At 52.2% G+C, this 22,794-nt stretch overlaps 1 protein-coding gene across 1 annotated transcript; it reads right to left on the bottom strand.

Annotated features, from left to right (window-relative positions):
* Positions 1-894: 894 nt before the first annotated feature.
* Positions 895-21,840, bottom strand: LOC129040945 (beta-glucuronidase-like). Its single transcript, XM_054495893.2, is given in 14 exon segments — positions 895-1,251; positions 1,253-1,275; positions 4,522-4,657; positions 7,140-7,316; positions 9,673-9,757; positions 13,891-14,037; positions 14,122-14,300; positions 14,515-14,667; positions 15,640-15,827; positions 16,386-16,390; positions 19,018-19,155; positions 19,341-19,525; positions 19,832-20,017; positions 21,587-21,840. Coding segments are annotated over 14 exon segments (1,956 nt in total). The 5' UTR covers positions 21,797-21,840; the 3' UTR covers positions 895-1,107.
* Positions 21,841-22,794: the final 954 nt, after the last annotated feature.

Below are 22,794 nucleotides of genomic sequence, written 5' to 3'. Positions count from 1 at the left end.
CCATCTCTACTAAAAATATTTTTTAAAATTTAGCTGGGAATGGTGGCAGGTGCCTGTAGTTCCAGGTACTTTGGAGGATGAGGCAGGATAACTGCTTGAACCCCAGAGGTGGAGGCTGCAGTGAGCCAAGATTGAGCCACTGCACTCCAGCCTGGGCGATGGAGCAAGACTGTCTCAAAACAAACAAAACAAAACTGTATTGGTTCATTGTCTTTCAACTGACTGGACACCAAAAGGAATATTTTTCCAAAGCATATACTTCAAATCAGAATTGATGCACCATCCTTGCCTTCCTGGAGCCTGGGAAGACAGGGAGGACAGATTCCTTAAGGAAAGACTGTGCTCTGGGAGGGGGCAGGTGGTGTCATTTTGAAGTGTAAAGGCATGGAATGCTGATTTATAGGCAGAGTTGTTTAAGGAGGTCTTGTCACATTCAGTGGCATCCATTATGATAAAGCCAATGGGCTTTTACACTCATCTGTCCATTTCTGTCAAGACCCTATGGCTGAGGTCAGAACAATGTTCTGGGAGAACCAGTTACCTCTAACCTTCCAATTCAGACACTGCCAGCTTAACTATGTGGAAACTGGCACACAGACCCTGTTAAGTGCTGCAACGACAGCATTTCTATGAGTTTGTTGGTACATGTGGGACTTTAGCTCATCTGAGGAGTCGAGCAGCAGCTGTGAAAGTCTTGTCCTCACTCCCTGTCCAGGCTGGCCCCGTGTGCTACACAAACATGGTGGCCCTAGGAGCATGGGGCTATTCCTGCAGACGCCCTCGGGAACCAGCTGCTCTGAACGTGGTGGGGGTGTTGGAGCAGCAGTTTCTCAAAAGTCCACACACAGTTAAGGCTCTGAAAACAGCGCGACGCACAGAAATGATTTCAGATGCTTTTCAGTAGCCACTTTCATGCCAACTCTTTATTTCCATACTAGAAAATCTTTTATTTCCACCTTTAGTGTTCCCCGCTAGCACAGATGACCACAAAACCCAGGCCAGAAACGTTCTGGTCTGCCGTGAACAGTCCAGGAGGCACTTGTTCTGCTGCTGTGGAAGCTGCCCTGACTCGGGGAGTAAGGGACGCGCAGGTGGTGTCATTCTTGCTCAAGTAAACGGGCTGTTTTCCAAACATTGTGACTTGGCTACTGAGTGGGGATACCTGGTTTCATTGGCAATCTTCCAGTATCTCTCTCACAAAAGGAACGCTGCACTTTTTGGTTGTCTCTGTCGAGTGAAGATCCCCTTTTTTATTCCCCAGCACTCTCAGCGGTGCTACAAAAAAAAAAAAAAAAAAAGACACAAAGCGATTCAGATGACTTCTGATGGGTCAAGTTAGAACCAGTCTGGAGCCAAGGTAGGCACTAAATAGAAATGTCTTTTTTTTCTTTTTTCTCCCTGTTGCCCAGGCTGGAATGCGGTGACAATCATAGCTCACTGCAGCCTCAACCTCCTGGGCTCAGGGGATCCTCCTGCCTCAGCCTCTCCAGCACCACCATGCCCGGTAATTTTTTATTTTTATTTTTTAGTAAAGACAAGGTCTCATTATGTTGTCCAGGCTGGTCTCAAACTACTGGGCTCAAGCAATCTGCCCTCCTCGGCCTCCCTAAAGTGCTGGGATTATAAGCACAAGCCACCATGCTCAGCCAAATGTCCTCTTACAGTTTCAGGATGCTTGCTCTGAAGTGACAATTTATGGGTTGAAATATTTAAATACCACTGCTCTGCCCAAACACCCAGGTTCTCTGGTGTGTTAATTTCTAGTATTCTAGTCTGTTACGGGAAAAACTCAAAACAGTGGCCAGGTGTGGTGGCCAACGCCTGTAATTCCAGTGCTTTAGGAGGCTGAGGCAGGTGGATCACCTGAGGTCAGGAGTTCAAGATCAGCCTGGCCAACATGAGGAAACCCCATCTCTATTAAAAATGCAAAAACTGGCCAGGCACATTGGCTCATGCCTGTAATCCCAGCACTTTGGGAGGCCAAAGCAGGAGGATCACAAGGTCAGGAGTTCAAGACCAGCCTGGACAATATGGTGAAACTTCATCTCTACTAAAAATACAAAAATTATCCAGGCATGGTGGTGGGTGCCTGTGGTCCCAGCTACTCAGGAGGCTGGGGCAGGAGAATCGCTTGAACCCAGGAGGCAGAGGTTGCAGTGAGCTGAGATCGTGCCACTGCACTCCAGCCTGGGCGACAGAGTGAGACTCCATCTCCAAAAAAAAGCACTAAAAGTTGATCTTTTACTTGCAAACTAAGGTTTACATGCTGGGTACCCAACTGTCTGGTAACTGGGTAGGCAGAGGGCTGGGGGTATCTGGGACAGCTACCCTTGAAAAGGCTTGGGCCTTTCTGAAGAGATAGCGCCTAGTGGGAGCCAGGGTCCTGACCATCCACAGGTCCCTGCGTGGGACCTACTCATGGAGTTCAAAGTCCACCGGGGCTGACGTCCAGCTTTGCAGCACCCACCACCAGTGGTCATTAGCCCTGAGCTGAGCCTGGTGAGGAGCACAGCTGGCAACGACCTGTCAGGGCTGTGCTCTCAGGACTTTCTCTGTCCCCAGTAAGACCACCACTAAATGGAAATGTTAAATGGAAAGGAGGCCTTCCCCACCAAAAAGTTCAAGACTCTTTCTTCCATAAGTGAACACAGGCACTGCCAAGTACTTCATCAAATGCAGCCCTTACAACACCCACAAGGAGGTGGCATTATCCCCCCTGGACAGGCTTATGAAAAGCTTAGGTGACTTGCCCAACGTGATGCAGCTCATTTCTTTTTTCTTTTTAAGACCGAGTCTCAGCTGGCCATGGTGGCTCACGCCTGTAATCCCAGCACTTTGGGAGGCCCAGATGCGCGGATCACCTGAGGTTGGTAGTTCAAGCCCAGCCTGACCAACATGGAGAAACCCCGTCTCTACTAAAAATAAAAATTAGCCGGGTGTGGTGGTGCATGCCTGTAATCCCAGATAGTCGAGAGGCTGAGGCAGGAGAATTGCTTGAACCTGGGAGGTGGAGGTTGCAGTAGGCTGAGATAGCGCCACTGCACTCCAGCCTGGGAAACAAAAGCAAAACTCCGTCTCAAAAAAAAAAAAAGTCTCACTCTATCGCTCAAGCTGGAGTACAGTGGTGTGATCTTAGCTCATTGCAACCTCCATCTCCCAGGTTCAACCGATTCTCATGCCTCAGTCTCCCAAGTGACTGGCATTACAGGCATGCACCACCACACCCGGCTAATTTTGTATTTTTAGTAGAGATAGGGTTTCTCCATGTTGGCCATGCTGGTCTCAAACTCCTGACCTCAGGTGATCTGTCCGCCTTGGCCTCCCAAAGTGCTGGGATCACATGTGTGAGCCACCGCGCCCAGCCTGCAGCTCATTTCTTACCACATAAAGCCTCACGCCTCTCCACAAAACTGCCATCAGGGATGTCCCCAGAAACCATTTATCACAGGTGCCATGCAGAGGAGAGCTTTCTGTTCTCCTTTTCCCTTTACTTCCTCCTTCTCACCTCATCTTGTTCATTCATTCATCCGTATTCCATTCTCACTTTTAAGCTTTACCTTTCAAAGGCCTGTCCTCCCCTGTAAGTAATGTATTATAATTTCCACCATTACCATATGCTTCTCCAACCCACCAAACTGCTATCTTCAGTTTATGGTAAGTCCATAAACTAAGAAGAAATGCAACACATTCATTGCGAACTTGGCAGCCCCTCAACCATCCTCACATTACAGCGCAGATGTTATTCTCTTTGAAGACCAATCTTGTGTTTTAAAGACAAGTCTCACTCTGTTGTCCAGGCTCTCGTGCAGTGGTGCAATCACAGTTCACTGCAGCCTCCAACTCCTGTGCTCAGGTTATCCACCTGTATCAGCCTCCCAAGCAGCTGGGACTACAGGCACACACCACCACACCTAGCTAATCTGTTTATTTTTTGTAGAGATGGGGTCTTGCTATGCTGAACAGGCTGGTCTTGAACTCCTGGACTCAAGCAATCCACCCTGGCCTCCCAAAGTGCTGGGATTACAAGCGTGAGCCACCATGCCCGGCCTGAAGACTTAAATGCTGCCAAATTCAAGATGCATTGAAACTCACCTGTATTTGATAAGCCTGCTTTTTGCAAGTAATATACAACAGACTGAAATACCTTAAGCTTCTCAGGCTTTGTACCCTTCTATGGAATAATAGTGTATCCCACAAGTAAATCCATGAGGAGGACCCGTTTTTCCTTCCTCCTTGGCTACAAAATAGACATGGAAAAGGCACGCCAGCCATTTCCGTCTCACTGTAGCTGACTCTCCTGTTCGCTTTTTGACCGTATTTGGGAGGCGGGGGCCTGATTGCTTTCCTGCTTCCTAAACACAACTTACTTTTCCTAGAAAATTCTCAACGCAACCTACATGGATGAAACCAGCTTCCCCACTTTGTTTCCAATATTCTTACAATCGAAATGGCCAGAACTGGAAAGGCAACCTGAAAAAATAAGGACGGGTACATTATCCCATGAGCCAAACTGCCACTTACACTGTTCAGTCATGAAATCGGCAAAATTCCAAATGAGCTCTCCAACCACGTATTTTCTGCGTTTTTGATCCAGACCCAGATGGTACTGCTCTAGCAGACTTTTCTGGTACTCTTCAGTGAACATCAGAGGTGGATCCTGGGATTCAAGGCAAAGAGAATGTAAGAGTCAGAACTGGCAGAATTGTAAATGTTAGATAAAAATAAAGATCCACTTGATGGTGATCAAAATATCTGTCTTTGCAGGGGGCTATAGTGACTGCAGGACTCACTGATGCTGGGGTAAAGACAGCCAAGAAATGATATAATCCAGAATAAAAAAGGAGGTTTAAAAGAAAACCAACCTTAATGAGCAACTGATTTATAAACGTAATTTGATATTTGTTTCACATTACTTTTCCACCTCTATCTACTGATACAGTCTTAAGGCTAAACTATACTACAGGTAAAAATATGTCTTTCGGTCAGGTGCAGTGGCTCATGTCTGTCATCCCAGCAATTTGAGAGGCTAAGGTGGGAGGACTGCTTGAGCCCAGGTGTTCAAGCCCAGCCTGGGCAACATAGCAAGACCCCATCTCTACTAAAAGTACAAAAATTAGCCAAGCCTAGTGGCACACATCTGTGGTCCCAGCTACTTGGGAGGCTGAGGTTGGAGGGCTGCTTGAGCCCCAGAGATCAAAGCGACAGTGAGCTGTGTTCACACCACTGCACTCCAGCTTGGGTGACACAGTGAGACCCTCTCTCTAATAAACATAAATACATATATATATAAATTAAATTAAATGAAACTCAACCAAACCGGGCTGGGCATGGTACCTCAGGTCTGTAATCCCAGCACTTTTGGAGGTCGAGGCAGGATTTCAAGACTAGTCTAGGCAACACAGTGAGACCCAGTCTCTACAAAAAGTCAAAATATTAGCCAGGCGTGGTGGCGCACGCCTGCAGCTCAAGCTACTTGGGACTAAGGAGGGAGGATCGCTTGAGCCCAGGAGGTTGAGCAGTGAGCTGTGATTATGCCACTGCACTCCAGCCTGGGCAACAGAGTGAGGCTGTCTCAAAAAAAAATTTCTTTAATTAAACAAAATCAATTCAGTTATCCTAGTCATATAACAAGACCTCAGTAGCCATGTGTAGCTAGTGTGTACCATTTCAGACGGTGCAAATATAGGACATTTCCATCATTGCAAGAGTTTTTTTTTTTTTTTTATTTTTTGAAACAAGGTCTCACTCTGTCACCCAGGTGGGAGGGAGTACAGTGGTGCAATCATAGCTGAATGCAGCCTCGACCTACTGGGCTCAAACAATCCTCCCACCTCAGCCTCCCAAGTAGCTTGGACTACAAGCACTCATAACCATGCCCAACTAATTTTAAATTTTTTGTAGAGATGGGGTCTATGTTGCGCAGACTGTTCTCAAACTCCTGGGCTCGAGACCTTCTGACCTCGGCCTCCCAAAGTGCTAGCATTCCAGGTGTGAGCCACCACGCCCAGCACTGCGGAGGTTCTATCAGCACTGACCTAGACCCTCTCAAGAGTTTCTTAAGAATTCAGAGCTGGGGCTTGGCATGGTGGCTCATGCCTCTAATCCCAGCATTTTGGGAGGCCAAGGAGGGCAGATCACTTGAGGTCAGGAGTTCAAGACCAGCCTGACCAACATGGTAAAACCTCATCTCTACTAAAAATACAAAATGAGGTGGGCGTGGTGGCACATGCCTGTAATCCCAGCTACTCAGGAGGCTGAGGTGGAAGAATTGCTTCAGCCCTGGAGTTCAAGGCTGCAGTGAGCTATGATGACACCATCTATCTCTAAAAAATAAAAATTAAGAAAAAGGATCTTTTAGTTGGTGATTATGGTGCCCACATGGGCATTCCAGGCAGAAGAAACAGCTCAAGCAAGAGCAGGAGAGCAAGCGAGGGCAGTGGAAACAGATCAGTGGCCGGGAGTAAGGGGAGAAGGGGATGAAAACCCAGGAGAGAGCAGAGGACACTGAGTGTCCTGACCAGAGGTTAGGGCTTTGTCCTGTGGGCCTGGGGGAGCCAATGAAAGGACTCCCAAAATTTTCATCTGTGGCTGGCGCAGAGGCTCACACCTGTAATCCCAGCACTTTGGGAGGCTGAGGCAGATCACTTGAGGCCAGGAGTTCAAGACCAGTCTGGACAACGTGGCAAGACCTCATCTCTACAAAAGTAAAAAAATTAGCCAGGCATGTTGGCATGTGCCTATGGTCCCAGCTACTCAGGAGGCTGAGGTGGGAGGATCATTTGAGCCCAGGAGGTTAAGGCTGCAGTGAGCAGTGATCGCACCACCACACTCCAGCCTGGGTGACAGAGAGATCTGGTCTCAAAAACATATACACATTTGGATTTGTTAGGAAGACCACTTGGGCACGGGTGATAGAAGGCTGTCTGGTAACAAAGCCAGTAAGGGGGCCACCTCTGAGGACCAAGCGAGTGGGGCACAGGCCTGGCTGCTGGCGGGGAGGGAACGTGGATGGGGCTGTGGGAGGAGAGCCCAAAGCTGAAGCGAGGGGAGCAGTGCAGTGGGCGCAGGGCAGGCTGGAAGAGGCGAGTGACATCTCTGCCCTGAGACAACACACAAGCAGAAAGCTCAACACTGCTTACCTGGTGAAACCCTGCAATTGTTTCCGCTCCATACTCGCTCTGAATAATGGGCTTCTGATACTTCTTATACCAGTTCTCAAACTGGGTGGCCAGCTGCAGCTGAATCAACTCCAGGTGCCCGTAGTCAGGATACCAAGAGTAGTAGCTGTTCAAACAGATCACGTCCACATACGGAGCCTAGGAACAGAGCAGCAGAGCCCATTCAGCACCCAGAAGACAGCATGACTCAGCGTTCACACACTGCGGGGGTCCCTCTGGCAGAGAAGGTAAGGGGGGATGTAATCCCAGCACTCTGGGAGGCTGAGGCAGGAGGATGGCTTAAGGCCAGGGGTTCAAGACCAGCCTGGGCAACACAGCAAGACCCTAGCTCTACAAAAAATAGTAGTAAAAAAATTAGCAGGGCACGGTGGCTCATGCCTGTAATCCCAGCACATTGGGAGGTCAAGATGGGAGGATCGCTTGATCCCAGGAGTTTGAGACCAGCCTGGGCAACATTGCAAGACCTCATTTCTACCAAAAAAAACAAAAAAACAAAAACCTAGAATGGGAACAGCTGCCTCCTGGGACTGAGAACATCCAAGTGCACCAATTTAGATCCTGAAATTACCCTGCTCCATAGGCAGGAAACATGGTCACAAAGTGGCCCAAAGGAGGCAGGCCTGTGACTCCGTGCTGATGCTCACAACGTGCACAGCTGGGAAGGGCTGTGAGAGGCAGAGCAGCTGCCAAGGCGCAGTCCTCAGCCAAAGCCCAGGGCCCCCGCCATTGGAACTGACTCCTCTCCAGGCAGCACTCCCATCACTGGGCTTCCCCTCACCTTGCCCTGGAGAAGTGCTCCCACTCGAGGGGCCGATGCAGTCATTCTCACAGAAAATCTTTTGTTTTGTTTTGGAGACAGTCTCATTCTGTCGTCCAGGCTAGAACGTTAGTGGTGCGATCTCAGCTCACTGCAACCTCTACCTCCCACCATCAGGTGCTTCTCATGCCTCAGTCTCCCGAGTAGCTAGGATTATAGGCGTGTGCCACCACGCCCGGCTAATTTTTTTGTATTTTTGGTAGAAATGAAGTTTCAGCAGTTGGCTGGGCTGGTCTTGAACTCCTGACCTCAAGTAATCCGCCTGCCTCGGCCTCCCAAAGTGCTGGGACGATAGGCGTAAGCCACCATGCCCGGCTGTCACAGAGAATCTTGAGGCAGCTTTCACAAGGCAGCACTGTGGACTGAAGATGGCCTGGAAAAGTCGCTCCAAGGACCAGGGCAGAGAAGACCGAGTAGGACCACCCCAAGCTTCAGCATAGCGGTGCTTACGGCTGAGCACCAGGGGTTTTTGTGTCCAACTGGCTAGTTTCTAACGCGTCCTGAACACACTTCTTTCTCGTAAAAATGCTGGCCGGGTGCAGTGGCTCACGCCTGTAATCCCAGCATGTTGGGAGGCCGAAGTAGGCAGATCACCTGAGATCAGCAGTTTGAGACCAGACTGGCTAACATGGCAAAACCCCATCTCTACTAAAAAATACAAAAATTAGCTGGGTGTGGTGGCATGCACCTGTAATCCCAGCTACTCAGGAGGCCGAGGCAGAACTGCTTGAACCTGGGAGGAGGAGGTTGCAGTGAGCTGACATTGCACCATTTCACTGAAGCCTGGGCAACAGAGCAAGACTCCATCTCAAAGTAAATAAATAAATAAAGAATGCTAATGTCAGCCAGGCACTGTGGCTCATGCCTGTGATCGCAGCACTTTGGGAGGCCAAGACAGGAGATCACTTGAGCTCAAGACTTTGAGACCAGCCTGGGCAACATAGTGAGATCCCACCTCTACAAAAAGATATAAAATGAGCCAGGCACAGTGGTGAAAACCTGGAGTCCCAGCTACTCGGGAGGCTGAGGCAGGAGGATCACTTGGGCTCAGGAATTCAAGGCTGCAGTGAGCTGTGATCTCACCACTGCACTCCAACCAGGTCAACAGAGTAAGACCTTGCCTCTACAAAAGAAAAAGAAAAACTCAAGTTCCAACCCTGGACTTACTAAATCAGGATCTCAGATTGCAAAGATCTGGCATTTCATAAAAACTTCCCCTAGAGCTCTAAGCTCCCTTAAACCTTTGACATTTTATGAGTCTATTAAATCGAAGTGCAAAAAATGCTGAGTCCAAACTGAGCAAACAAATCCCATCTCCCTATGCCCAGCCTCCTTGGATTGAGAAAGCCACACTGCCTGGCGAGTAAGCAGGGGGAGAATTCTCATTAACCCAAAGACCATCTGTGAAAACAGACTGGCTGCGGCCGGGTGTGGTAGCCCACACCTGTAACCCCAGCCCTTTGGGAGGCCGAGGCAGGAGGATCGCTTGAGCCCAGGAGTTGGAGACCTGCCTGGGCAACATGGCAAGACCCCGTCTCTATCTTTTTAAGTAAAAAAGAAAATGAAATAAAACCCAGACTGGCAGTGCATGGTTCTTTCCAGCTGTTCCCATGAGCAGGCTTCAGGACAAGCCCAGGCAAAGGTAGGGAGAAGTGGGGTGGGGACCCCCAGGCTCACCCCCTTGTCTGCTGCATAGTTAGAGTTGCTCACAAAGGTCACAGGCTGGGAGGGGTCCAGGGCTTTGGTGTGAGCGATCACTATCCTGTCCACAAAAGGCAGAAGAAACAGGTTCCTTTGGTCCAGGAATGGCTCAGACACCCTCCCATCCTCTCTGTCCCATCTTCCACCGCCAGAACACAACATGGGGTCAGGCACGATGGTTCACACCTGTAATCCCAGCACTTTGGGAGGCCGAGGCAAGTGGATCACTTGAGGTCAGGAGTTCAAGATCAGCCTGGCCAACATGGTGAAACCCCATCTCCACTACAAATACAAAAATTAGCAGCCAGGCGCAGTGGCTCACACCTGTAATCCCAGCACTTTGGGAGGCCGAGGCAGGCAGATCACGAGGTCAGGAGATCGATACCATCCTGGCTAACACGGTGAAACCCCGTCTCTACTAAAAATACAAAAAATTAGCCGGGCGTGGTAGCCGGCGCCTATAGTCCGAGCTACGCAGGAGGCTGAGGCAGGAGAATGGTGTGAACCTGGAAGGCGGAGCCTGCTGTAAGCCAAGATCGCGCCACTGCATTCCAGCCTGGGTAACAGAGCAAGACTCTGTCTCAAGAAAACAGAAAAAAAAAAAAAGAAAAAAAATTAGCCAGGCATGGTGGCACACGTCTGTAACCCCAGCTACTCGGGGAGGCTGAGGCACAAGAATCACTTGAACCCGGGAGGTGGAGGTTGCAGTGAGCCAAGATCGTGCCACTGCACTCCAGCCTGGTCCACAGAGCAAGACCCTGTCTCAAAACAAACAAACAAAAACAAAGGGGAAAAAAAAACAAAACAAAGCATGGAGTCGCTGCTTTCTTCCCTAATTTAAGATTATTTTACGTAAGGGCATATGATCCTCTAGTCCTAGACCGAGCTCTCTAACATCACTCTTTCTCCCACCATCTCTGAATCCTATCCCCCCAGAGGAGTAGTCACCCTTCCAGGTACACAGATTGAGGTCACTGGGCTGGACACTGGCAAAAATGAGGTTGACTGCCTGAAACAGCTCTTGAACACAGGAGGTGGATGGATGCAGATTTGGGAGGGATATTTATTAATGCATCAAGCAAACAGGGAGTGCAGGCTGGGAGGTAGGCATGGGGCTAGGTGCAAGGCACACAGCAGTGACTCAAATCTAAGTCCACAGGTCTTGGGCAGTGGGAGTGGAGACGCTTCCACAGAGAAATGGTGCAAGTGCCGGGCAAGGGGGCTCACACCTAGAATCCCAGCACTTTAGGAGTTTTACTAGAGACCAGGAGTTGAAGACCAGCCTGGGCAACATAGCAAGACCTTGTTTCTACAACAAATTTAAAAATTAGGGGAGGGCATGGTGGCTCACACCTGTAATCCCAACACTTCGGGAGGCCGAGGCGGGTGGATCATGAGGTCAAGAGTTTGACACCAGCCTGGTCAACGTGGTAAAAGTCTCTCTCTACAAAAAATACAAAAAAAACCTAGCTGGGCATGGTGGCATGCGCCTGTAATCCCAGCTACTCATGAGGCTGAGGCAGAAGAATTGCTTGAACCCAGGAGGTAGAGGTTGTAGTGAGCCAAAATTGCACCAGTGCTCTCCAGCCTGGGCAACAGGGCAAGACTCCATCTTGGGGAAAAAAAAAAAAAATTAAACTTAGCCTGACATGGCCGCACACGCCTGTGGTCCCAGCTATTTGGGAGGTAAGGCAGGCAGATAACCTGAGGTTGGGAGTTCGAGATCAGCCTGACCAACACGGAGAAACCCCATCTCTACTAAAAATACAAATTAGCGGGGTATGGTGATGCATGCCTGTAATCTCAGCTACTCGGGAGGCTGAGGCAGGAGAATCACTTCAACCTGGGAGGCAGAGGTTGCGGTGAGCCAAGATTGCACCATTGCACTCCAGCCTGGGCAACAAAAGCAAAACTCCATTTCAAAAAATAAATAAATAAATAAGAAGAAATGGCCCTTAGAAAGGAAGAAAACCCAACAGAGGGACCCGTCTGTGCTCAGAGCTCCCAGCACCTGCCCGAGACCTCCACAGTACAGACTGTTTGTTTTTGTTTTTTTTTTTTTTTCAGAGACAAAATCTCACTCTGTAGCCCAGGCTGGAGTGCAATGACATGATCTCGGCTCCCTGCAACCTCCACCTCCTGGGTTCAAGCGATTCTCCTGCCTCAGCCTCCCAAGCAGCTGGGATTACAGACGCCCACCTCTGTGTTCTGCTAACTTTTTTATTTTTAGTAGAGACAGTGTTTCAATATCTGTTGGCCAGGCTGGTCTCCAACTCCCGACCTCAGGTGATCCACCCACCTTGGCCTCGCAAGTGCTGAGATTACAGGCGTGAGCCACCGCACCCAGCCTAGACTGTTGTTGAAGCCTGTTTTCCTCTTCTCTTTCCTCAGTTCATTTCTTCTTTTACGCCCTCCCCCATCATTGCTCTGCCCATCCGAAGGCTGTGGCTGGCACAGGTCGGAACAGAACCCCCTAGCCTCAAGTTCCAAACCCACACTCTTCCATAGCCAGGCTCTCAGATGGGAAACTTCAAAGCCTTGTGACAGCCTGGCTGAACCTCTCCAGCCTGGGTGGCTCCCTCCAAATCCTGCCCCAGAAAACAGGCATCTCCTCTGGCCACCTCCCAAAGAAGCCTTTCTGTCAGGCACCTGCTCCTGGAAGCCTGTAGTCTTCCCCTTCGCAACAAAGGGCCTGTCCATCCAGTCCTGCTGAGCACGCCCCTGTGCCCCCGAGCTCTGAATTGTCCTTGGCCCAGGCTGCAACATCTTCTCAGAGCCTTCTGCCTGCTGCAGACTTGGCTCAGCCCAAAGCACTGCATGAAATTGGGGTGTGCTGTATGAGTCAAGAAGCATTTCTACCACCTCTCCTGCCTCTACCCCAAGTGAAAAATCCAACTCTGAACGCTGAGTTAGAACTGCACGATTGTAAGGAAGAAAAGGGGGCCAGGTGTGGTGGTTCACACCTGTAATCCCAGCACTTTGGGAAGGTGTGGCAGGAGGATCACTAGAGGCCAGGAGTTCCAGGCCAGCCTGGCAAACATGGTGAAACCCAGTCTCTAATTAGCCGGGCACGGTGGCTCACGCCTGTAATCCCAGCACTCTGGGAGGCTGAGGTAAGTGGATCTCCTGAGGTCAGTAGTCCAAGACCAGCCTGGCCCAACATAGTGAAACCCCGTCTCTACTGAAAAATGCAAAAGTTGGCCAGGCGTGGTAGCTCATGCCTGTAATCTGAGCACTTCAGGAGGCCGAGGCGGGCGGATCACGAGATCAAGAGATCGAGACCATCCTGGCCAAAATGGTGAAACCCTGTCTCTGCTAAAAATACAAAAATTAGCAGGGTGTGTTGGCATGTGCCTGTAATCCCAACTACTCAGGAGGCTGAGGCATGAGAATCACTTGAACCTGGGAGGTGAAGGTTGCAGTGAGCCAACATTGTGCCACTGCACTCCAGCCTGGCCGCAGAGTGAGACTGCATCTCAAAAAAAGAAAACTTAGCTGGGCGTGGTGGCACGTGCCTGTAATCCCAGCTACTCGGGAGGCTGAGGCTGGAGAATCACTTGAACCTGGGAGGCAGAGGTTGCAGCGAGCTGAGATCATGCCCCTGCACTCAAGCCTGGGCAATAGAGGGAGACTCCGTATCCAAAAAATGAAAAATAAAACAAAAATTAGCTGGGCGTGATGACACACGTCTAGAATCCCAGCTACTTGGGAGGCTGAGACAGGAGTATCACCTGAGCCTGGGAAGTCAAGGCTGCAGTGAGCCAAAACTGCACTGCTGCACTCCAACCTGGGCAACCAGAGTGAGAACCCATTTCGAAAAAAAAAAACAGACCCAGCACAGTGGTTCATGGGTGCCTGTAATCCTAGCTACTCAGGAGACTGAGGCATGAGAATCACTTGAACCCGGGATGCAGAGGGCGTAGTGAGCGGAGATCACCCCGCTGCACTCCAGCCTGGGCGACACAGTGAGACCTCCATCTCAAAAATAAATAAATAAATAAATAAATAAAAAGAACAAAAAAGAAAACCACAATTTGGGTGGGTAGATATTTGGTCCCCTGAATGTCCCGGTATGGACGGCCTTCCCACTGGGCTGGACAGGAGGCTGATCTTGAACAGCATGCGCCCACCCAGGCCAGCCACCCGCCAGGGTCTCCTTCCCAGTCTAGCTGAGGGCAGGCAGGGAGCACTCACTTCAAGTAGTAGCCGGCAGATTCTAGGTGGGATGCAGGCTGGTTGGCCACAGACCACATCACAACCGCGGGGTGGTTCTTGTCCCTACGCACCACTTCCTCCATCACCCGCATGTAGTGATGCAGAGACACGTTGTTGAAGAACTGCCTGCGGGCCAGGAGGGAAGGGACAGAGGGTCATGCTGAGGCCCCCGGGCTGGGCAGGCGGAGCAGGTGCACGGCGGGGACTCACGGCAGCGCCAGGCCCACGCCGGGACACTCATCGATGACCACAATCCCATGGCGGTCACACATCTGCAGCACTTCCTCCGCGTAGGGGTAGTGGCTGGTACGGAAGGCGTTGGCACCAAGCCAGCGAAGCAGGTTGAAGTCCTTCACCAGCAGCGGCCAGTCGAAGCCCTTCCCTCGGATCTAGGGGATAGCAGAGCCAAGTGACCCCTGTCCCTGTCGAAGCTGCACTTCCTCTGAGAGCCAGGACCCTGGAGAACCACCCCATGAGCCCCCTCTCCATTTGGAGCCATTTGCCTCATTGCCTTGAGCTGCCCTCAACAGCAGGACACAGGGAAGGCGAAAGTGGAGGGTGACCAGAAGCAGCCCCCACGAGGACCCAGGAGCCCCAACGCACGTCCGCATCCTCGTGCTTGTTGACGCCGTGGAAATAGAAAGGCTTCCCATTGATGAGGAACTGGCTCTCGGTGACAGCCACAGTGCGGATCCCCACAGGGAGCGAGTAGAAGTCAGACACAGGCCCCAGTGACGTCTGTGCAGTCAGCCGCACCTACGACAGCCAAAGCACCAGGTGTGAGCACCCTGACAGCCTGAGCCCCATCCGGCCTGCCCTCCGGCAGGAAGGCCCCTCGTGCACCCCAGCAGCCGCCTCTGGGCCTGTAAGCAGAGATGCAGCAATCAGAGGTTCTGCCCTTCCCTGGCTGACCCTGGGGACCTGCCCTTCCCTGGCTGACCCTGGGGACCTGCCCTTCAAAACGCGGCCTTCCCTTTGACCAGACAAGGTGGCTCATGCCTGGAGTTCCCACACTTTGGGAGGCTAAGGCAGGAGGATCACTTGAGTCCAGGAGTTGAAGACTAGCCTGGCAACAGACTGAGACCCCATCTCTATAAAAAAGTTTTTTTTTCTTCTGAGACGGTCTCAGTCTGTCCCCCAGGCTGGAGTGCAGTGGTGTGATCTCAGCTCACTGCAGCCTCTGCCTCCTGAGTTCAAGCAATTCTCCTGCCTCAGCCTCCCAAGTGGCTGGAATTACAGGTGTTCACCACCACGCCCAGCAAATTTTCAAATTTTTAGTAGAGATGGGGTTTCACCATGTTGGCCAGGCTGGTCTTGAACTCTTGGCCTCAAGTGATCCACCCACCTCAGCCTCCCAAAATGCTGAGATTAGAGGCATGAGCCACTCTGCCCAGCCTACAAACATTTTTTCTTTAATTCGCCAGGCATGGTGGCATGTGCCTGTAGTCCCAGATATGCAGGAGGCCAAGGGAGGAGGATTGCTGCAGGCTGAGAGTTCAAGGCTGCAGTGAGCTGTGATCAGGCCACTGCACTCCAGCCTGGGTGACAGAGTGAGACCATCTCAAAAAAAAAAAAAAAAAAAATCTGGGCCTCCCACCAAGGGTGAGAAACATCAGAAAGCTCAGAGGACCATGCCTGCCCATCAACCTGTCTTGGGCTCCTGCTGAAGCCAGGGTCACCAGATGGGAGCAAAAGACCTCCCTTAGGCATGTCCCAAACCACCATTACCTCCAAGGAGTAGAGATAGGCGGGGCGTTCGTGCATCAGGTACGGCCACCAGAGGCTGGCACCCGGCACCTTCAGGTGGCCCTGGGTCCCAGTCCCGTTCGCCACGACTTTGTTTTCTGCATCCAAAAGACGCACTTCCAACTCGAACAGGTTACTGCCCTTGAGAGAGATCTGGTAATTCACCAGCCCTGCAAGAAACAAGAGAGACCAGGGCTGAGGGAGGGACACGACCCGAGTCACACAAAAACGGGAGCACCCTGCAGCCACCGCTGCCAGGCAGCCATTTGTTTCTGTTACTTTTCTTAAATTTAATTTCTTAATTTTTTTTTGAGATGGAGTCTCACTCTGTCCCCCAGGATGGAGTGCAGTGGCATGATCTCGGCTCACTGCAACCTGCACCTCCGGGGTTCAGGTGATTCTCCTGCCTCAGCCTCCCAAGTACCTGGGATTATAGACGTGCACCACCATGCTTGGCGAATTTTTATATTTTTAGTAGAGATGGTTTTTGCCATATTGGCCAGGCTGGTCTTGAACCCCTGACCTCAGGTGATCCACCCGCCTTGGCCTCCCAAAGTGCTGGGATTACAGGTTTGAGCCACCGCACCTGGTGCTTTTTTTAATTAAAAAAAAGATTTTTTTGGCCAGGTGCAGTGGGCACACCTGTAATCCCAACACTTGAGGAGGTTGGGGTGGGAGGATCGCTTGAGACCAGGAGTTCAAGACCAGCCTGGGTAACATAGGGAAACCACTTCTTCCCTAAAAATACAAACCATCAGCCGGGCATGGTGGTGCGTGCCTGCAGCCCCAGCAGCCCCAGCTACTTGGGAGGCTGAAGTGGGAGGATTGCTTGAGCCAGGAGTTCGGGGCTGCAGTGAGCTATGATCTTGAGGCAGGGTAGGTAGTAAAGGAAGTGACCGTGTCTTTCGGACATGCCAACCATGGCGCTGTGACACGTGATGTGTGAACAAGCATGTACAGCTACTACGCATGTGCAACCAGAGGACAGCCCAGAACATGCTTACAGTAACACCTCTTCCCAGCTCCTTACAAATTCATCATGGAAGACTCCCAGAAACGGAGTTTCCCCAGTAATAATCGGCGCTGTCTCATCCTTACGAGCAACGTGTCCTGAATTCTGTGTCTCAGGGTGAACTGTGCATTTTGCACTTCACTATTTTTTTTGATATGGGGGTGTCGCTCTGTCGCCTAGGCTGGAGTGCAGTGTTGCAATCTCAGCTGACTGCAACCTCCACCTCCCGGGTTCAAATAATTCTCCCATCTCAACCTCCTGAGTAGCTGGGATTGCAGGCTCACACCACAATGCCCAGCTAATGTTGGCTAAGCTGGTTTGAACTTCTGAGCTCAAGTGATCCACCCATCTCGGCCTCCAAAAGTGCTGGGATTACAGGCATGAGCCAGTGCACCCAGGCTATTCTAAACTTAACTTCCAAAATACTTTTCCTTGGCAATAAATTGCTCTATGGTGCATTGTCTTTGCTGTGTGATTCTTTTTTAAATTCTTTTTTATTCATTTATTTTATTTTATTTATTTATTTTTTCTCAGACAGGGTCTCACTATGTTGCCCAGGCTGGTCTCGGACTTTGCAGCTAAAGCGATCCACCCACCTTAGACTCCCAAAGTGCTGGGATGACAGGCATTAGCCACCACACCCAGCCTAAATTCTTTTAAACTTAGAACCGCGGCCCCACAACAGCTGTCAATAATCTCACCACTGCACTCCAACCTGGGCCACAGTGCAAGGCCTCATCTCAGAAAGAGAAAAAGATACACATATATATTTTTATTTTTATTTTTTGACATGGAGTCTCGCTCTGTCCCCCACGCTGGAGTGCAGTGATGCAATCTCAGCTCACTGCAAGCTCTGCCTCCCAGATTCACGCCATTCTCCTGCCTCAGCCTCCCAAATGACTGGGACTACAGGCCCCTGCCACCACGCCTGGCTAATTTTTTGTATTTTCAGTAGAGACGGAGTTTCACCGTGTTAGTCAGCATGGTCTCGATCTCCTGACCTCGTGATCCCCGCGCCTTGGCCTCCCAAAGTGCTGGGATTACAAGCGTGAGCCACCGCGCCCACCCTGAAAAAGATATATTTTTAAAAAGAAAAAAACTTATAACAAAAATTGTTCTTAAATACAGGCCGAGCGCTGTGGCTCATTCCTATAATCCCAGCATTTTGGGAGACTGAGGCGAGTGGATCCCGAAGTCAGGAGTTGAACCAGCCTGGCCAACATGGTGAAACCCCATCTCTACAAAAAATACAAAAATTAGCTGGACGTGGTGGCACACGCCTGTAATCCCAGCTGCTCAGGAGGCTGAGGCAGGAGAATCGCTTGAACCTGGGAGGCGGAGGTTGCAGTGAGCCAAGAGCATGCCACCGCACTCCAGCCTGGACAACAGAGCGAGACTCCATCTCAAAAAAAAAAAAAAAACAACAGGGTATCTCAGCTGGACACAGTGGCTCATTCCTGTAACCCTTGCATTTTGGCAGGCCGAGGAGGGTGGATCACCTGAGGTTAGGAGTTCAAGACCAGTCAGGCCAACACATTGAAACCCTGTCTCTACTAAAAAAAAATACAAAAATTAGCGAGGCGTGGTGGCGGGTGCCTGTAATCCCAGCTACTCGGGAGGCTGAGGCAGGAGAATCGCTTGAACCCGGGAGGCAGAGGTTGCAGTGAGCCAAGATCACGCCACCGCACTCCAGCCTGGCGACAGAGCGAGACTCCAGCTCAAAAAAAAAAAAAAGAAAAAAAAAGAAAGACAGGGTCTCCATCTGTTGACCAGACCAGAGTGCAGTGGCGTGGTCATAGCGCACTGCACCCTCGACCTCCCAGGCTCAAGTGATTCTCCTGCCTCAGCAGCTGGGAATACTGGCACACATCACCATCCTTGGCTAATTTTTTAATTTTCTGTAGTGATGGCCTCGCTATGTTGCCCAGGCTGCTCTTGAACTACTGGCCTCAAGTGATCCTTCTACCAGGGCCTCCTTGCAAAGTGCTGGATGACAGGCACAAGCCACCATGCCCGGCCCCCGCGAAGCTGCCTGTTCCTTGAGCACGATGTGTAGCAAGGGGAGATGGAGTGAGAGCAGCACCATAGAGAAGGGACAGGATTGCCACCCCAAGCTGTGTAACGTTAGGCCAGACCCCGCTTCTCCAAGCGAGGTCAACCACACGGGTGATTTCAGGAGCCCGTGTCCGCTCACACAGGTTGGATTTTAGCTTCATAGGTGGATGGGAACCTGTGAGGGTGTAGAGATGCTGGGAGCACCTTTTTCCTGGGAGAGCTTTCCAAACAGGGAACAAATAGAGCGACCCTGGGCCCCGCTGAGGGAGGATCCTACCAGAAGCCCTCACCACTCTTGCTCCACGCCGGTGGGGACGGTGATGTCATCGATGTAGGTGGTGGGTGTCGTGTACAGAAGTACAGACCACTGCAGTCCCGCGTAGTTGAAAAAGTCAAAATATGTGTTCTGGACAAAGTAACCCTTGGGATACCTAGGATGGGAGGACTGTGGTTCGCTGGGCCCTTGCCCTGGGTCCACTGACCTCAGCTCACAGGCCTCCCTGGCCTCCCCAGATCCAAGGCCTCCACTCTGTGAAGGCCACCCGGTCCCTACCAGGAAGACCACGGGGTGGGGCGGGAAGGTGGGTGTGTGCAACGGAAGCAGGATGGTACCCACTTGGAGGTGTCGTTCGTGTACTGGATGGTCCCTGGTGGCAGGGTGGTGGGGGTGAGCGTGTTGTTGATGGCGATAGTGATGCGGAGCCGGGAGGGCAGGGGCCCCACCTGGACCAGGTTGCTGATGTTGGCCTCGAAGGGGAGGTAGCCCCCCTCATGCTCTAGCGTGTCGACCCCATTCACCCACTGCAGACACAGGAGATATGGGGAGGGGGCGGCAGGTCAGGGCATGAGGAGGGACTCTGCTATCGGGCACTCCCTCACATAACCTGCAGCATAGGGCTCCGGGGCCTTCCAGCCAGACAGGAAGAATGACATCCCAATGGGGTAGATCAGGCCACCTATCCCCCTATACAGGGCACAGCCCCCAGGGCAGGGCAGGACCCCCCACCATCCCACCACAGCAGACACGCTGGGGTGACAGCTGGAGGTCCCATGCTGTTCAGCAGCCATGCCCACCCACCCGCCCTGCGTGCTCCTGACCACACTGACCACGATGGCATAGGAGTGGGCACTGCCAATCCTCAGCATCACTCTTGTGCGCAGGTCCTGGGTCCATCGCTCCGGCAGGATCACCTCCCGTTCGTACCACACCCAGCCAACAAAATGCCTCAGACGCCAGTCCTGGCTGATGTCATTGAAGCTGGAGGGAACTGGCATGTCCAGGGTGGGGCCTGACTGTGGAGAGAAGAGCCGGGCTCAGCTCCTAGGCCCCCAAAGGGGTCCAGGACAAGTGTGCTGCACAGCTGTGCCCCCAGGCCTGGCACAAGCCCGGACACATAGCGAGGACCCTTGGCAGAACAGACAGATAACTTGCTGATGACAGGTCAACTGCCAGGGCGGTTTGTGCACCTGGGCCAGTGGAGCCAGGAGTTCCTCCTCAGAGTGGATGGGGCACAATATCTCCTGAGACAGGAGCGAACCCAGGGCCACATCCCAGCCAGAGGCAAGAAGGTTCAGACCCGTGACTAAGATGGCCACTGCCTGTCACAGGGAGGACGGCTGGTTGGAGGAATGGGGGGAGCTTTGCTTAGGACACCGTGAGTGGGGCGCACACTGGCACCCAGCCCCCTCCTCTCTCCCTCCTGTACTGAATGCTGCAAAGTCAGAAAAAGAGGATGTAGACCAGGCAAAAGCGGCCCAGACCTCACCCAGTTCCACTTCTCTGCTGACCACATCCAAGTCAGGAGGGGAACAGAGGTGGCGTCCTCGGCCTGATGTCACGTCCTGTCCTATATGTGAACCTTGAAAACCAAAGGACTTCCTGCCTCGGCAGAGCTGACCTCAGGACATGTAAACTGTCACCTCCTCCCAATCCCCGGGCCCAGCTCTGTGCAGTGCATGCCGCTGTGGCCAGAGAAGTGTGTGGGTGGCTCATGCCAGTAATCAGCGCTTTGGGAGGTCAACGTGGGAGGATGGCTTGAGGCCAGGAGTTCGAGACCACCCTGGGTAAATAGTGAGACCCTACATCTTTTTTTTTTTTTTTAAATTAGTTTTTTTGTTTGTTTTTTTTTTTTTGAGATGTAGTCTCACTATGTCGCCCAAGTTGGAGTGCAGTGGCATCCTGATCTCAGCTCACTGCAACCTCTGCTCCCGGGATCAAGCAATTCTCCTGACTCAGCCTCCCAAGTAGCTGGGATTACAGGCATAAACCATCACACTTGGCTAATTTTTACATTTTTAGTAGAGATAAGGTTTCACCCTGTTATGTTGGCCAGCCTGGTCTCAAACTCCTGGCCTCAGGTGATTCGCCCGCCTTCCCCTCCCAAAGTGCTGCGATTACAGGTGTGATCCACCGAGCCCAGATAATTTTTTTTTTTTTTTTTTTTAATTAGGCAGGCGTGGTGGCACCAGCTAAATTGCAAGGCTGGGGCGGGAGAATCGCTTGAGCTCAGAAGTTAGGATGGCGCCACTCCGCTCCAGCCTGGGAGACAGGTGCAAACCCAGTCTCAAAAAAATTTAAAAAAATTAAAAATAAATATTGAAAGGAAGGACACTGCACAGACTCAGCCTTCGCCTCGGGAAAGGGCTCGGCAGGAGCCTTTTCTCCTCCTGCCTAATCCGCCCCAGCCCTCCAGGGTGCTCCCGTTCCCCCGTCCCCCAACCTGGCGCCCACAAGCCCGTTGACCTTTAACCTCCTGCGGGCCCCCAGCTCGGAGACGCCCAGGGGAAGGAGCCTGCGGGGGGCCCGGGCTCCCCTACTCCCATCGCCGGGCTTTCGGGCGCCTCCCGGCCCCGAGATCGCACCTCCCGCAGCGGCCGCCGGTACCACTGCTCCTCGAAGCCCCGGCGTCGGTTGTCAGAGAAGTCGGCGCGGAAGCTCCAGAGGCCGTCCAGCTCCTTGCGCTCCCGGGACCGGCTCTCCTGGGGGTACAGCATCCCGCCCTGCAGCCCCAACGCGCAGCCCCAGAACAGCAGCCCCGGCGCCGCCCAGGCAACCCCCGACCCCCAGGCCATGCTTCCCGATCCCCCGCTCCCCCGCTCGGCCACCGTCTGCGGCGCTAAGAAAAGCGGAGGAGGTGCCCGTAGGGCGGGTCGCGTGACGCGCCGGTGTCCTGATGCGCCTGAAGCCATCCGCGCCATCTTGGTTCAGGATGAGTGCCAGGCCTGGAGGGGCGGGGCCGGGCGCTGCCCAGTGGGGCCTGTGGCTGGAACCCCGGGCTAGGCCTTTGGGGAAACGGGACCCTCACCCTCAGCCCCAGCCAATAAGGGCGAGGTCTGCTCCCCACCCCGATCCAGGCTGGACGATCCAGGGCCGCAGGCCAGAACAGAACCCCTGAGATCGGTGGGATCCCCCTGTTTCTTCAAGGAGCACCTCCACTTGCTTTTCCCAGCAGGAATTTAAGGAGGCCCCAGCGGAGCCTCTTCCATGCCTGTCTGATGCAGCCTCTTGCAGGGATGCACGTCCTTGGGATGCGGCCATAGCCTTGACCCTGGGCTTCTGGAGCCTTGACCTTAACCCAGGGGCCAAGAGCTCCCTCTTAGTGTTGCAGGCACATAAAGATGCAGGGAGAGAGGCCAGGTGCACTTTGGGAACCCGAGGGGGGCAGATCACTTGAGGCCAGGAGTTCGAGACCAGCCTGGCCAACAAATAGTGAAACCCCATCCCTATTTTGTAAAAATACAAAAAAAAAAAAAAAAAAGAATTAGTGCAGCGTGATGGTGCGTGCCTGTAATCCCAGCTACTCAGGAAGCTGAGGTAGGAGAATCGCTTGAACCCGGGAGGCAAAGGCTGCAGTAAGCCGAGATCGCACCACTGCACTCCAGCCTGGGAAACAGAGCGAGACTCTGTCTCAAAAAAAAAAAAAAAAAAAATTTCAGGGAAAGGGTGCCCCGCGGGACCCCACTTTACTCCAGTAGGGAAGGCACCGTGTGGGAGAGGTAGAGGAGGAGATCTGGAGACAGCAAAGGAGACATAGGTTTATGGAGGGGACTTTCATACAGGGACGGTGCAG

The sequence above is a fragment of the Pongo pygmaeus genome, chromosome 6, assembly GCF_028885625.2.
Source record: "Pongo pygmaeus isolate AG05252 chromosome 6, NHGRI_mPonPyg2-v2.0_pri, whole genome shotgun sequence".
Taxonomy (NCBI): Eukaryota; Metazoa; Chordata; class Mammalia; order Primates; family Hominidae; genus Pongo; species Pongo pygmaeus.
This window is presented reverse-complemented; position numbering and strand designations above follow the sequence as displayed.